Source organism: Mobula birostris, unplaced genomic scaffold (genome assembly GCF_030028105.1).
Source record: "Mobula birostris isolate sMobBir1 unplaced genomic scaffold, sMobBir1.hap1 scaffold_2013, whole genome shotgun sequence".
NCBI lineage: Eukaryota > Metazoa > Chordata > Chondrichthyes > Myliobatiformes > Myliobatidae > Mobula > Mobula birostris.
Window position 1 is genome coordinate 28611 of NW_027275061.1, and position 14158 is coordinate 42768.

Genomic DNA, 14158 nt, shown 5'->3' on the forward strand with positions numbered 1-14158 from the left:
TCAGAGTGAGGTTCAGAGTGAGTTTCAGAGGGAGTTTCAGAGGGAGGTTGAGAGGGAGGTACAGAGGGAGGTTGAGGGGGAGGTTCAGAGTGAGGTTCAGAGGGAGTTTAAGAGGGAGGTACAGAGGGAGGTACAGAGGGAGGTTCAGGGGGAGGTTCGGGGGAGGTTCGGGGGAGGTTCAGAGGGAGGTACAGAGGGAGGTACAGAGGGAGGTACAGAGGGAGGTACAGGGGGAGGTTCGGGGGAGGTACAGAGGGATGTACAGAGGGAGGTACAGAAGGGGGTTCGGAGGGAGGTACAGAGGGAGGTTGAGAGGGAGGTTGATAGGGATGTATAGAGGGAGGTTCAGGGGGAGGTTCAGAGGGATGTACAGAGGGAGGTTCAGAGGGAGGTACAGAGGGGGGTACAGAGGGAGGTGTAGGGGGAGGTTCGGGGGAGGTACAGAGGGATGTACAGAGGGAGGTTGAGAGGGAGGTTGAGAGGGAGGTTCAGAGAAAGGTTGAGAGGCAGGTACAGAGGGAGGTTGAGAGGGAGGTACAGAAGGAGGTTGAGAGGGAGGTTCAGAGTGAGGTTCAGAGGGAGGTACAGAGGGAGGTTGAGAGGGAGGTACAGAGGGAGTTTCAGAGGGAGTTTGAGAGGGAGGTACAGAGGGAGGTACAGAGGGAATTTGAGAGTGAGGTTGAGAGTGAGGTTGAGAGTGAGGTTGAGAGTGAGGTTGAGAGTGAGGTACAGTGGGAGGTACAGTGGGAGGTACAGAGGGAGGTAAAGAGGGAGGTACAGAGGGAGTTTCAGAGGGAGGTTGAGAGGGAGGTTGAGAGGGATGTACAGAGGGAGGTTAAGGGGGAGGTTGAGAGGGAGGTTGAGGTGGAGGTACAGAGGGAGGTTGAGAGGGAGGTTGAGAGGAAGGTACAAAGAGAGGTTGAGAGGGAGGTTGAGAGGGAGGTTGAGAGGGAGGTTCGGGGGAGGTTCAGAGGGATATACAGAGGGATGTACAGAGGGAGGTTGAGAGGGAGGTACAGAGAAAGGTTGAGAGGGAGGTACAGAGGGCGGTTGAGAGGGAGGTACAGAAGGAGGTTGAGAGGGAGGTTGAGAGGGAGGTTCAGAGTAAGGTTCAGAGTGAGGTTCAGAGTGAGTTTCAGAGGGAGGTTGAGAGGGAGGTTGAGAGGGAGGTACAGAGGAAGGTTCAGAGGGAGTTTGAGAGGGAGGTACAGAGGGATGTACAGAGGGATGTACAGAGGGAGGTTGAGAGGGATGTACAGAGGGAGGTTGAGAGGGAGGTTGAGAGGGAGGTTCCGAGGGAGGTTGAGAGTCAGGTTGAGAGTGAGGTACAGTGGGAGGTACAGAGGGAGGTACAGAGGGAGGTACAGAGGGTGGTTCAGAGGGAGTTTCAGAGGGAGGTTCAGAGGGAAGTTCAGAGGGAGGTACAGAGGGAGGTACAGAAGGAGTTTCAGAGGGAGGTTGAGAGGGAGGTTCAGGGGGAGGTTCAGAGGGAGGTTCAGAGGGAGGTTCAGAGGGAGGTACAGAGAGGGGTACAGAGGGAGGTTCAGGGGGAGGTTCGGGGGAGGTACAGAGGGATGTACAGAGGGAGGTTGAGAGGGAGGTTGAGAGGGAGGTTCAGAGAAAGGTTGAGAGGCAGGTACAGAGGGAGGTTGAGAGGGAGGTACAGAAGGAGGTTGAGAGTGAGGTTGAGAGTGAGGTTCAGAGGGAGGTTCAGAGGGAGGTTCAGAGGGAGGTACAGAGGGAGGTTGAGAGGGAGGTTCAGAGTAAGGTTTGAGAGTGAGGTTCAGAGTGAGTTTCAGAGGGAGGTTGAGAGGGAGGTTCAGAGGGAGGTACAGAGGAAGTTTCAGAGGGAGTTTGAGAGGGAGGTACAGAGAAATGTACAGAGGGATGTAAAGAGGGAGGTTGAGAGGGATGTACAGAGGGAGGTTGAGAGGGAGGTACAGAGGGAGGTTGAGAGGGAGGTTGAGAGGGAGGTTCAGAGGGAGGTTGAGAGGGAGGTACAGAGGGTGGTTCAGAGGGAATTTCAGAGGGAGGTTCAGAGGGAAGTTCAGAGGGAGGTACAGAAGGAGGTACAGAGGGAGGTACAGAAGGGGATTCGGAGGGAGGTACAGAGGGAGGTTGAGAGGGAGGTTGAGAGGGATCTACAGAGGGAGGTTCAGTGGGAGGTTCAGAGAGATGTACAGAGGGAGGTTCAGAGGGAGGTACAGAGGGGGGTACAGAGGGAGGTGTAGGGGGAGGTTCGGGGGAGGTACAGAGGCAGGTACAGAGGGAGGTTGAGAGGGAGGTACAGAGGGAGGTACAGAGGGAGGTTGAGAGGGAATTTGAGAGTGAGGTTGAGAGTGAGGTTGAGAGGGAGGTTCAGAGTGAGGTACAGAGGGAGGTACAGAGGGAGGTACAGAGGGAGGTACAGAGGGTGGTTCAGAGGGAGTTTCAGAGGGAGGTTGAGAGGGAGGTTGAGAGGGATGTACAGAGGGAGGTTCAGGGGGAGGTTGAGAGGGAGGTTGAGGTGGAGGTACAGAGGGAGGTTGAGAGGGAGGTTGAGAGGGATGTACAGAGGGAGGTTGAGAGGGAGGTACAGAGAAAGGTTGAGAGGGAGATACAGAGGGAGGTTGAGAGGGAGGTACAGAAGGAGGTTGAGAGGGACGTTGAGAGGGAGGTTCAGAGTAAGGTTCAGAGTGAGGTTCAGAGTGAGTTTCAGAGCGAGTTTGAGAGGGAGGTACAGAGGAAGGTTCAGAGGGAGGTTGAGAGGGATGTACAGAGGGAGGTTGAGAGGGAGGTTGAGAGGGAGGTTCAGAGGGAGGTTGAGACTGAGGTTGAGAGTGAGGTACAGTGGGAGGTACAGAGGGAGGTACAGAGGGAGGTACAGAGGGTGGTTCAGAGGGAGTTTCAGAGGGAGGTTCAGAGGGAAGTTCAGAGGAGGTACAGAAGGAGTTTCAGAGGGAGGTTGAGAGGGAGGTTGAGAGGGATGTACAGGGGGAGGTTCAGGGGGAGGTTCAGGGGGAGGTTCAGGGGGAGGTTCAGAGGGAGGTTCAGAGGGAGGTACAGAGGGGGGTACAGAGGGAGGTTCAGGGGGAGGTTCGGGGGAGGTACAGAGGGATGTACAGAGGGAGGTTGAGAGGGAGGTTGAGAGGGAGGTTCAGAGAAAGGTTGAGAGGCAGGTACAGAGGGAGGTTGAGAGGGAGGTACAGAAGGAGGTTGAGAGGGAGGTTCAGAGTGAGGTTCAGAGTGAGGTTCAGAGGGAGGTACAGAGGGAGGTTGAGAGGGAGGTACGGAGGGAGGTACAGAGGGAGTTTGAGAGGGAGTTTGAGAGGGAGTTTGAGAGGGAGGTACAGAGGGAGGTACAGAGGGAGGTACAGACGGAGGTTGAGAGTGAGGTTGAGAGTAAGGTTCAGAGGGACGTACAGTGGGAGGTACAGAGGGAGGTACAGAGGGAGGTACAGAGGGTGGTTCAGAGGGAGTTTCAGAGGGAGGTTCAGAGGGAGGTAGAGAGGAAAGTTCAGAGGGAGGTACAGAAGGAGGTACAGAAGGAGGTTCGGAGGGATGTACAGAGGGATGTACAGAGGGATGTACAGAGGGAGGTTCAGGGGGAGGTTGAGGTGGAGGTACAGAGGGAGGTTGAGAGGGAGGTACAGAGAGAGGTTGAGAGGGAGGTTGAGAGGGAGTTTTGGGGGAGGTTCAGAGGGATGTACAGAGGGATGTACAGAGGGAGGTTGAGAGGGAGGAACAGAGAAAGGTTTAGAGGGAGGTACAGAGGGAGGTTGAGAGGGAGGTACAGAAGGAGGTTGAGAGGGAGGTACAGAGGGAGGTTGAGGGGGAGGTTCAGAGTGAGGTTCAGAGTGAGGTTCAGAGTGAGGTTCAGAGGGAGTTTCAGAGGGAGGTACAGAGGGAGTTTGAGAGGGAGTTTGAGAGGGAGGTTGAGAGGGAGGTTGAGAGGGAGGTTGAGGGGGAGGTACAGAGGAAGGTACAGAGGGAGGTACAGAGAGAGGTTGAGAGAGAGGTTGAGAGGGAGGTTGAGAGGGAGGTTGAGAGGGAGGTTCAGAGGAAGGTTGAGAGGGAGGTTGAGAGGGAGGAGGTTGAGGGGGAGGTACAGAGGGATGTACAGAGGGATGTACAGAGGGAGGTTGAGAGGGAGGTACAGAAGGAGGTTGAGAGGGAGGTACAGAGGGAGGTTGAGGGGAGGTTTAAGGGGAGGTTGAGGGGGAGGTTCAGAGTGAGGTTCAGAGTGAGGTTCAGAGTGAGTTTCAGAGGGAGTTTCAGAGGGAGGTTGAGAGGGAGGTACAGAGGGAGGTACAGAGGGAGGTACAGAGGGAGGTTGAGAGGGAGGTACAGAGGGATGTACAGAGGGATGTACAGAGGGAGGTTGAGAGGGAGGTTGAGAGGGAGGTACAGAGGGAGGTTCAGAGAAAGGTTGAGAGGCAGGTACAGAGGGAGGTTGAGAGGGAGGTACAGAAGGAGGTTGAGAGGGAGGTTCAGAGTAAGGTTCAGAGTGAGGTTCAGAGTGAGTTTCAGAGGGAGGTTGAGAGGGAGGTTCAGAGGGAGGTACAGAGGAAGGTTCAGAGGGAGTTTGAGCGGGAGGTGCAGAGGGATGTACAGAGGGATGTACAGAGGGAGGTTGAGAGGGATGTACAGAGGGAGGTTGAGAGGGAGGTTGAGAGGGAGGTTGAGAGGGAGGTTGAGAGGGAGGTTGAGAGTGAGGTACAGTGGGAGGTACAGAGGGAGGTACAGAGGGTGGTTCAGACGGAGTTTCAGAGGGAGGTTCAGAGGGAGGTACAGAGGGAGGTACAGAAGGAGTTTCAGAGGGAGGTTGAGAGGGAGGTTGAGAGGTATGTACAGAGGGAGGTTCAGGGAGGTTCAGAGGGATGTACAGAGGGAGGTTCAGAGGGAGGTACAGAGGGGGGTACAGAGGGAGGTTCCAGGGGGAGGTTCGGGGGAGGTACAGAGGGATGTACAGAGGGAGGTTGAGAGGGAGGTTGAGAGGGAGGTTCAGAGAAAGGTTGAGAGGCAGGTACAGAGGAGGTTGAGAGGGAGGTACAGAGGAGGTTGAGGGGGAGGTTCAGAGTGAGGTTCAGAGTGAGGTTCAGAGTGAGGTTCAGAGGGAGGTACTGAGGGAGGTTGAGAGGGAGGTACAGAGGGAGGTACAGAGGGAGGTTCAGAGGGAGTTTGAGAGGGAGGTACAGAGGGAGGTACAGAGGGAGGTACAGAGTGAGGTTGAGAGTGAGGTTGAGAGGGAGGTTGAGAGGGAGGTTCAGAGTGAGGTACAGTGGGAGGTACAGTGGGAGGTACAGAGGGTGGTTCAGAGGAGTTTCAGAGGGAGTTTCAGAGGGAGGTTCAGAGGGAGGTAGAGAGGGAGTTCAGAGGGAGGTTCAGGGGGAGGTTGAGAGGGAGGTTGAGGTGGAGGTACAGAGGGAGGTTGAGAGGGAGGTACAGAGAGAGGTTGAGAGGGAGGTTGAGAGGGAGTTTCGGGGAGGTTCAGAGGGATGTACAGAGGGAGGTTGAGAGGGAGGTACAGAGGGAGGTTGAGGGGGAGGTTCAGAGTGAGGTTCAGAGTGAGGTTCAGAGGGAGTTTCAGAGGGAGGTACAGAGGGAGGTAGAGAGGGAGGTACAGAGGGAGTTTGAGAGGGAGGTTGAGAGGGAGGTTGAGAGGGAGGTTGAGGGGGAGGTACAGAGGGAGGTACAGAGGGAGGTACAGAGAGAGGTTGAGAGGGAGGTACAGAGAGAGGTTGAGAGGGAGGTACAGAGGGAGGTTGAGAGGGAGGTACAGAAGGAGGTTGAGAGGGAGGTACAGAGGGAGGTTGAGGGGGAGGTTCAGAGTGAGGTTCAGAGGGAGTTTCAGAGGGAGGTACAGAGGGAGGTACAGATGGAATTTGAGAGGGAGGTTGAGAGGGAGGTTGAGAGGGAGGTTGAGAGGGAGGTACAGAGGGAGGTACAGAAGGAGGTACAGGGGGAGGTTCGGGGGAGGTACAGAGGGATGTACAGAGGGAGGTTCAGAGGGAGGTAGAGAGGGAGTTCAGAGGGAGGTTCAGGGGGAGGTTGAGAGGGAGGTTGAGGTGGAGGTACAGAGGGAGGTTGAGAGGGAGGTACAGAGAGAGGTTGAGAGGGAGGTTGAGAGGGAGTTTCGGGGGAGGTTCAGAGGGATGTACAGAGGGAGGTTGAGAGGGAGGTACAGAAGGAGGTTGAGAGGGAGGTACAGAGGGAGGTTGAGGGGGAGGTTCAGAGTGAGGTTCAGAGTGAGGTTCAGAGGGAGTTTCAGAGGGAGGTACAGAGGGAGGTACAGAGGGAGGTACAGAGGGAGTTTGAGAGGGAGGTTGAGAGGGAGGTTGAGAGGGAGGTTGAGGGGGAGGTACAGAGGGAGGTACAGAGGGAGGTACAGAGAGAGGTTGAGAGGGAGGTACAGAGGGAGGTTGAGAGGGAGGTACAGAAGGAGGTTGAGAGGGAGGTACAGAGGGAGGTTGAGGGGGAGGTTCAGAGTGAGGTTCAGAGGGAGTTTCAGAGGGAGGTACAGAGGGAGGTACAGATGGAATTTGAGAGGGAGGTTTAGAGGGAGGTTGAGAGGGAGGTTCGGGGGAGGTTCAGAGGGAGGTACAGAGGGAGGTACAGAAGGAGGTACAGGGGGAGGTTCGGGGGAGGTACAGAGGGATGTACAGAGGGAGGTTGAGAGGGAGGTTGAGAGGGAGGTACAGGGGAGGTACAGAGGGAGGTACAGAGGGAGGTACAGAGGGAGGTACAGAGGGAATTTGAGAGGGAGGTTGAGAGGGAGGTTGAGGGGGAGGTTCGGGGGAGGTTCAGAGGGAGATACAGAGGGAGGTTGAGAGGGAGGTACAGGGGGAGGTTCAGAGGGAGGTACAGGGGGAGGTACAGGGGGAGGTACCGGGGGAGGTTCGGGGGAGGTACAGAGGGATGTTCAGAGGGAGGTTGAGAGGGAGGTTGAGAGGGAGGTACAGAGGGAGGTTCAGAGGGAGTTTGAGAGGGAGGTACAGAGGGAGGTACAGAGGGAGGTTGAGAGGGAGGTTGAGAGGGAGGTTGAGAGTGAGGTTGAGAGGGAGGTTCAGAGTGAGGTACAGAGGGAGGTACAGTGGGAGGTACAGAGGGAGGTACAGAGGGAGTTTCAGAGGGAGGTTCAGAGGGAGGTAGAGAGGGAAGTTCAGAGGGAGGTTCAGGGGGAGGTTGAGAGGGAGGTTGAGGTGGAGGTACAGAGGGAGGTTGAGAGGGAGGTTGAGAGGAAGGTACAAAGAGAGGTTGAGAGGGAGGTTGAGAGGGAGGTTGAGAGGGAGTTTCGGGGGAGGTTCAGAGGGATGTACAGAGGGATGTACAGAGGGAGGTTGAGAGGGAGGTACAGAGAAAGGTTGAGAGGGAGGTACAGAGGGAGGTTGAGAGGGAGGTACAGAAGGAGGTTGAGAGGGAGGTACAGAAGGAGGTTGAGAGGGAGGTACAGAGAGAGGTTGAGAGGGAGGTTGAGAGGGAGGTCGAGAGGGAGGTTGAGAGGAAGGTACAGAGGGGGCACAGAGGGAGGTTCAGGGGGAGGTTCGGGGGAGGTTCAGAGGGAGGTACAGAGGGAGGTACAGAGGGAGGTACAGGGGGAGGTTCGGGGAGGTTCGGGGGAGGTACAGAGGGATGTACAGAGGGAGGTTGAGAGGGAGGTACAGGGGGAGGTTCAGAGGGAGGTTGAGCAGGAGGTTCAGAGGGAGGATGAGAGGGAGGTACAGATGGAGGTTGAGAGGGAGGTTGAGAGGGAGGTACAGAGGGAGGTTGAGAGGGAGTTTCAGAGGGAGGTAAGAGGGGGGTACGGGGGGTACAGAGGGAGGTTCGGGGGAGTTTCAGAGGGATGTAGAGAGGGATGTACAGAGGGAGGTACAGAGGGATGTACAGAGGGAGGTTGAGAGGGAGGTTGAGAGGGAGGTACAGAGGGAGGTTGAGAGGGAGGTTGAGAGGGAGGTACAGTGGGAGGTACAGAGGGAGGTTGAGAGGGAGGTACAGAGGGAGGTTGAGAGGGAGGTACAGAGAGAGGTTGAGAGGGAGGTTGAGAGGGAGGTACAGGGGGAGGTTCAGAGAAAGGTTGAGAGGCAGGTACAGAGGGAGGTTGAGAGGGAGGTACAGAAGTAGGTTGAGAGGGAGGTTGAGAGGGAGGTTCAGAGTAAGGTTCAGAGTGAGGTTCAGAGTGAGTTTCAGAGGGAGGTTGAGAGGGAGGTTCAGAGGGAGGTACAGAGGAAGGTTCAGAGGGAGGTTGAGAGGGAGGTCCATAGGGATGTACAGAGGGATGTACAGAGGGAGGTTGAGAGGGATGTACAGAGGGAGGTTGAGAGGGAGGTTCAGAGGGAGGTTGAGAGTGAGTTTGAGAGTGACGTACAGTGGGAGGTATAGAGGGAGGTGCAGAGGGTGGCTCAGAGGGAGTTTCAGAGGTAGGTTCAGAGGGAAGTTCAGAGGGAGGTACAGAGGAAGGTACAGAATGAGTTTCAGAGGGAGGTTGAGAGGGAGGTTGAGACGGATGTACAGAGGGAGGTTCAGGGGGAGGTTCAGAGGGATGTACAGAGGGAGGTTCAGAGGGAGGTACAGAGGGGGGTACAGAGGGAGGTTCAGGGGGAGGTTCGGGGGAGGTACAGAGGGATGTACAGAGGGAGGTTGAGAGGGAGGTTGAGAGGGAGGTTCAGAGAAAGGTTGAGAGGCAGGTACAGCGGGAGGTTGAGAGGGAGGTACAGAAGGAGGTTGAGAGGGAGGTTCAGAGTGAGGTAAAGAGTGAGGTTCAGAGGGAGGTTCAGAGGGAGGTTCAGAGGGAGGTTGAGAGGGAGGTTGAGAGGGAGGTTGAGAGGGAGGTACAGGGGGGGTTCAAGAGGGAGGTTGAGCAGGAGGTTCAGAGGGAGGATGAGAGGGAGGTACAGATGGAGGTTGAGAGGGATGTTGAGAGGGAGGTTGAGAGGGAGGTACAGAGGGAGGTTGAGAGGGAGTTTCAGAGGGAGGTAAGAGGGGGGTACGGGGGGGTACAGAGGGAGGTTCGGGGGAGTTTCAGAGGGATGTACAGAGGGATGTACAGAGGGAGGTACAGAGGGATGTACAGAGGGAGGTTGAGAGGGAGGTTGAGAGGGAGGTTGAGAGGGAGGTTGAGAGGGAGGTACAGAGGGAGGTTGAGAGGGAGGTTGAGAGGGAGGTTGAGAGGGAGGTACAGAGGGAGGTTGAGAGGGAGGTACAGAGGGAGGTTGAGAGGGAGGTACAGAGAGAGGTTGAGAGGGAGGTTGAGAGGGAGGTACAGGGGAAGGTTCAGAGAAAGGTTGAGAGGCAGGTACAGAGGGAGGTTGAGAGGGAGGTACAGAAGTAGGTTGAGAGGGAGGTTGAGAGGGAGGTTCAGAGTAAGGTTCAGAGTGAGGTTCAGAGTGAGTTTCAGAGGGAGGTTGAGAGGGAGGTTCAGAGGGAGGTACAGAGGAAGGTTCAGAGGGAGGTTGAGAGGGAGGTCCAGAGGGAGGTTGAGAGGGATGTACAGAGGGAGGTTGAGAGGGATGTACAGAGGGAGGTTGAGAGGGAGGTTCAGAGGGAGGTTGAGAGTGAGTTTGAGAGTGACGTACAGTGGGAGGTATAGAGGGAGGTGCAGAGGGTGGCTCAGAGGGAGTTTCAGAGGTAGGTTCAGAGGGAAGTTCAGAGGGAGGTACAGAGGAAGGTACAGAATGAGTTTCAGAGGGAGGTTGAGAGGGAGTTTGAGACGGATGTACAGAGGAGGTTCAGGGGGAGGTTCAGAGGGATGTACAGAGGGGGGTACAGAGGGAGGTTCAGGGGAGGTTCGGGGGAGGTACAGAGGGATGTACAGAGGGAGGTTGAGAGGGAGGTTGAGAGGGAGGTTCAGAGAAAGGTTGAGAGGCAGGTACAGCGGGAGGTTGAGAGGGAGGTACAGAAGGAGGTTGAGAGGGAGGTTCAGAGTGAGGTAAAGAGTGAGGTTCAGAGGGAGTTTCAGAGGGAGGTAAGAGGGGGGTACGGGGGGGTACAGAGGGAGGTTCGGGGGAGTTTCAGAGGGATGTACAGAGGGATGTACAGAGGGAGGTACAGAGGGATGTACAGAGGGAGGTTGAGAGGGAGGTTGAGAGGGAGGTTGAGAGGGAGGTTGAGAGGGAGGTACAGAGGGAGGTTGAGAGGGAGGTTGAGAGGGAGGTACAGAGGAAGGTTGAGAGGGAGGTACAGAGGGAGGTTGAGAGGGAGGTACAGAGAGAGGTTGAGAGGGAGGTACAGAAGTAGGTTGAGAGGGAGGTTGAGAGGGAGGTTCAGAGTAAGGTTCAGAGTGAGGTTCAGAGTGAGTTTCAGAGGGAGGTTGAGAGGGCAGTTCAGAGGGAGGTACAGAGGAAGGTTCAGAGGGAGGTTGAGAGGGAGGTACAGAGGGATGTACAGAGGGATGTACAGAGGGAGGTTGAGAGGGATGTACAGAGGGAGGTTGAGAGGGAGGTTGAGAGGGAGGTTCAGAGGGAGGTTGAGAGTGAGTTTGAGAGTGACGTACAGTGGGAGGTACAGAGGGAGGTACAGAATGAGTTTCAGAGGGAGGTTGAGAGGGAGGTTGAGACGGATGTACAGAGGGAGGTTCAGGGGAGGTTCAGAGGGATGTACAGTGGCAGGTTCAGAGGAGGTACAGAGGGGGGTACAGAGGGAGGTTCAGGGGGAGGTTCGGGGGAGGTACAGAGGGATGTACAGAGGGAGGTTGAGAGGGAGGTTGAGAGGGAGGTTCAGAGAAAGGTTGAGAGGCAGGTACAGAGGGAGGTTGAGAGGGAGGTACAGAAGGAGGTTGAGAGGGAGGTTCAGAGTGAGGTTCAGAGTGAGGTTCAGAGTGAGGTTCAGAGGGAGGTTCAGAGGGAGGTTCAGAGGGAGGTACAGAGGGAGGTTGAGAGGGAGGTACGGAGGGAGGTACAGAGGGAGGTTCAGAGGGTGTTTGAGAGGGAGGTACAGAGGGATGTACAGAGGGAGGTACAGAGGGAGGTTGAGAGTTAGGTTGAGAGGTAGGTTGAGAGGTAGGTTGAGAGTGAGGTTGAGTGTGAGGTTGAGAGTGAGGTACAGAGGGAGGTACAGTGGGAGGTACAGTGGGAGTTACAGAGCGAGGTACAGAGGGTGGTTCAGAGGGAGTTTCAGAGGGAGTTTCAGAGGGAGGTAGAGAGGGAAGTTCAGAGGGAGGTTCAGGGGGAGGTTGAGAGGGAGGTTGAGGTGGAGGTACAGTGGGAGGTTGAGAGGGAGGTACAGAGAGAGGTTGAGAGGGAGGTTGAGAGGGAGGTTGAAAGGGAGGTACAGAAGGAGGTTGAGAGGGAGGTACAGAGAGAGGTTGAGAGGGAGGTTGAGAGGGAGGTTGAGAGGAAGGTACAGAGGGGGTACAGAGGGAGGTTCAGGGGGAGGTTCGGGGGAGGTTCAGAGGGAGGTACAGAGGGAGGTACAGAGGGAGGTTCAGGGGGAGGTTGAGAGGGAGGTTGAGGGGAGGTACAGAGGGTGGTACAGAGGGGGTACAGAGGGAGGTACAGGGGGAGGTACAGGGGGAGATACCGGGGGAGGTTCGGGGGAGGTACAGAGGGATGTACAGAGGGAGGTTGAGAGGGAGGTACAGGGGGAGGTTCAGAGGGAGGTTGAGCAGGAGCTCCAGAGGGAGGATGAGAGGGAGGTACAGATGCAGGTTGAGAGGGAGGTTGAGAGGGAGGTTGAGAGGGAGGTACAGAGGGAGGTTGAGAGGGAGTTTCAGAGGGGGTACGGGGGGGTACAGAGGGTGGTTCGGGGAGTTTCAGAGGGATGTACAGAGGGAGGTACAGAGGATGTACAGAGGGAGGTTGAGAGGGAGGTTGAGAGGGAGGTTGAGAGGGAGGTACAGAGGGAGGTACAGAGGGAGGTACAGAGGGAGGTACAGAGGGAGGTACAGAGGGAGGTTGAGAGGGAGGTTGAGGGGGAGGTACAGAGGGAGGTTGAGAGGGAGGTACAGAAGGAGGTTGAGAGGGAGGTACAGAAGGAGGTTGAGGGGGAGGTTGAGAGGAAGGTATAGAGGGAGGTACAGAGGGAGGTTCAGGGGGAGGTTCGGGGGAGGTTCAGAGGGAGTTACAGAGGGAGGTTGAGAGGGAGGTTGAGAGGGAGGTTGAGAGGGATGTACAGAGGGAGGTTGAGAGGGAGGTACAGAGGGAGGTACAGAGGGATGTACAGAGGGATGTACAGAGGGAGGTTTAGAGGGATGTACAGAGGGAGGTTGAGAGGGAGGTACAGAGGGAGGTTGAGAGGGAGGTTGAGAGGCAGGTACAGAGGGAGGTTGAGAGGGAGGTACAGAGGGTGGTTCAGAGGGAGTTTCAGAGGGAGGTTCAGAGGGAAGTTCAGAGGGAGGTACAGAAGGAGGTACAGAGGGAGGTACAGAAGGGGGTTCGGAGGGAGGTACAGAGGGAGGTTGAGAGGGAGGTTGAGAGGGATGTACAGAGGGAGGTTCAGAGGGAGGTACAGAGGGGGGTACAGAGGGAGGTGTAGGGGGAGGTTCGGGGAGGTACAGAGGGATGTACAGAGGGAGGTTGAGAGGGAGGTTGAGAGGGAGGTTGAGGGTGAGGTTGAGAGTGAGGTTGAGAGTGAGGTTGAGAGGGAGGTTCAGAGTGAGGTACAGAGGGAGGTACAGAGGGAGGTACAGAGGGAGGTACAGAGGGAGTTTCAGAGGGAGGTTGAGAGGGAGGTTCAGAGGGATGTACAGAGGGATGTACAGAGGGAGGTTGAGAGGGAGGTTGAGAGGGAGGTACAGAGGGAGGTACAGAGGGAGGTACAGAGGGGGTATAGAGGGAGGTTCAGGGGGAGGTTCGGGGGAGGTTCAGAGAAAGGTTGAGAGGCAGGTACAGAGGGAGGTTGAGAGGGAGATACAGAAGGAGGTTGAGAGGGAGGTTGAGAGGGAGGTTCAGAGTAAGGTTCAGAGTGAGGTTCAGAGTGAGTTTCAGAGGGAGGTTGAGAGGGAGGTTCAGAGGGAGGTACAGAGGAAGTTTCAGAGGGAGTTTGAGAGGGAGGTACAGAGGGATGTACAGAGGGATGTACAGAGGGAGGTTGAGAGGGATGTACAGAGGGAGGTTGAGAGGGAGGTACAGAGGGAGGTTGAGAGGGAGGTTGAGAGGGAGGTTGAGAGGCAGGTACAGAGGGAGGTTGAGAGGGAGGTACAGAGGGTGGTTCAGAGGGAGTTTCAGAGGAGGTTCAGAGGGAAGTTCAGAGGGAGGTACAGAAGGAGGTACAGAGGGAGGTACAGAGGGAGGTTCAGAGGGTGTTTGAGAGGGAGGTACAGAGGGATGTACAGAGGGAGGTACAGAGGGAGGTTGAGAGGTAGGTTGAGAGGTAGGTTGAGAGTGAGGTTGAGAGTGAGGTTGAGTGTGAGGTTGAGAGTGAGGTACAGAGGGAGGTACAGTGGGAGGTACAGTGGGAGTTACAGAGCGAGGTACAGAGGGTGGTTCAGAGGGAGTTTCAGAGGGAGTTTCAGAGGGAGGTAGAGAGGGAAGTTCAGAGGGAGGTTCAGGGGGAGGTTGAGAGGGAGGTTGAGCTGGAGGTACAGTGGGAGGTTGAGAGGGAGGTACAGAGAGAGGTTGAGAGGGAGGTTGAGAGGGAGGTTGAAAGGGAGGTACCGAAGGAGGTTGAGAGGGAGGTACAGAGAGAGGTTGAGAGGGAGGTTGAGAGGGAGGTTGAGAGGAAGGTACAGAGGGGGTACAGAGGGAGGTTCAGGGGGAGGTTCGGGGGAGGTTCAGAGGGAGGTTCAGAGGGAGGTACAGAGGGAGGTACAGAGGGAGGTACAGAGGGAGGTTCAGGGGGAGGTTGAGGGGGAGGTTGAGGGGGAGGTACAGAGGGTGGTACAGAGGGGGTACAGAGGGAGGTACAGGGGGAGGTACAGGGGGAGATACCGGGGGAGGTTCGGGGGAGGTACAGAGGGATGTACAGAGGGAGGTTGAGAGGGAGGTTGAGAGGGAGGTACAGGGGGAGGTTCAGAGGGAGGTTGAGCAGGAGGTTCAGAGGGAGGATGAGAGGGAGGTACAGATGCAGGTTGAGAGGGAGGTTGAGAGGGAGGTTGAGAGGGAGGTTGAGAGGGAGGTACAGAGGGAGGTTGAGAGGGAGTTTCAGAGGGGGGTACGGGGGGGTACAGAGGGTGGTTCGGGGGAGTTTCAGAGGGATGTACAGAGGGGGTACAGAGGGATGTACAGAGGGAGGTTGAGAGGGAGGT

General features: G+C 56.4%; 1 protein-coding gene across 1 annotated transcript in view; it reads right to left on the bottom strand.

Annotated features, from left to right (window-relative positions):
* Positions 1-14158, bottom strand: part of LOC140192651 (uncharacterized) — a 35535-nt gene that overhangs the window by 10248 nt on the left and 11129 nt on the right. Inside the window, exons 3-5 of the mRNA XM_072250182.1 lie at positions 2976-3081; positions 1914-2173; positions 1581-1756 (exon numbers count right to left, since the gene is read on the bottom strand). Coding sequence (XP_072106283.1) covers positions 1581-1756; positions 1914-2173; positions 2976-3081 — 542 coding nt within the window. The remainder of the gene's footprint in view (positions 1-1580; positions 1757-1913; positions 2174-2975; positions 3082-14158) is intronic.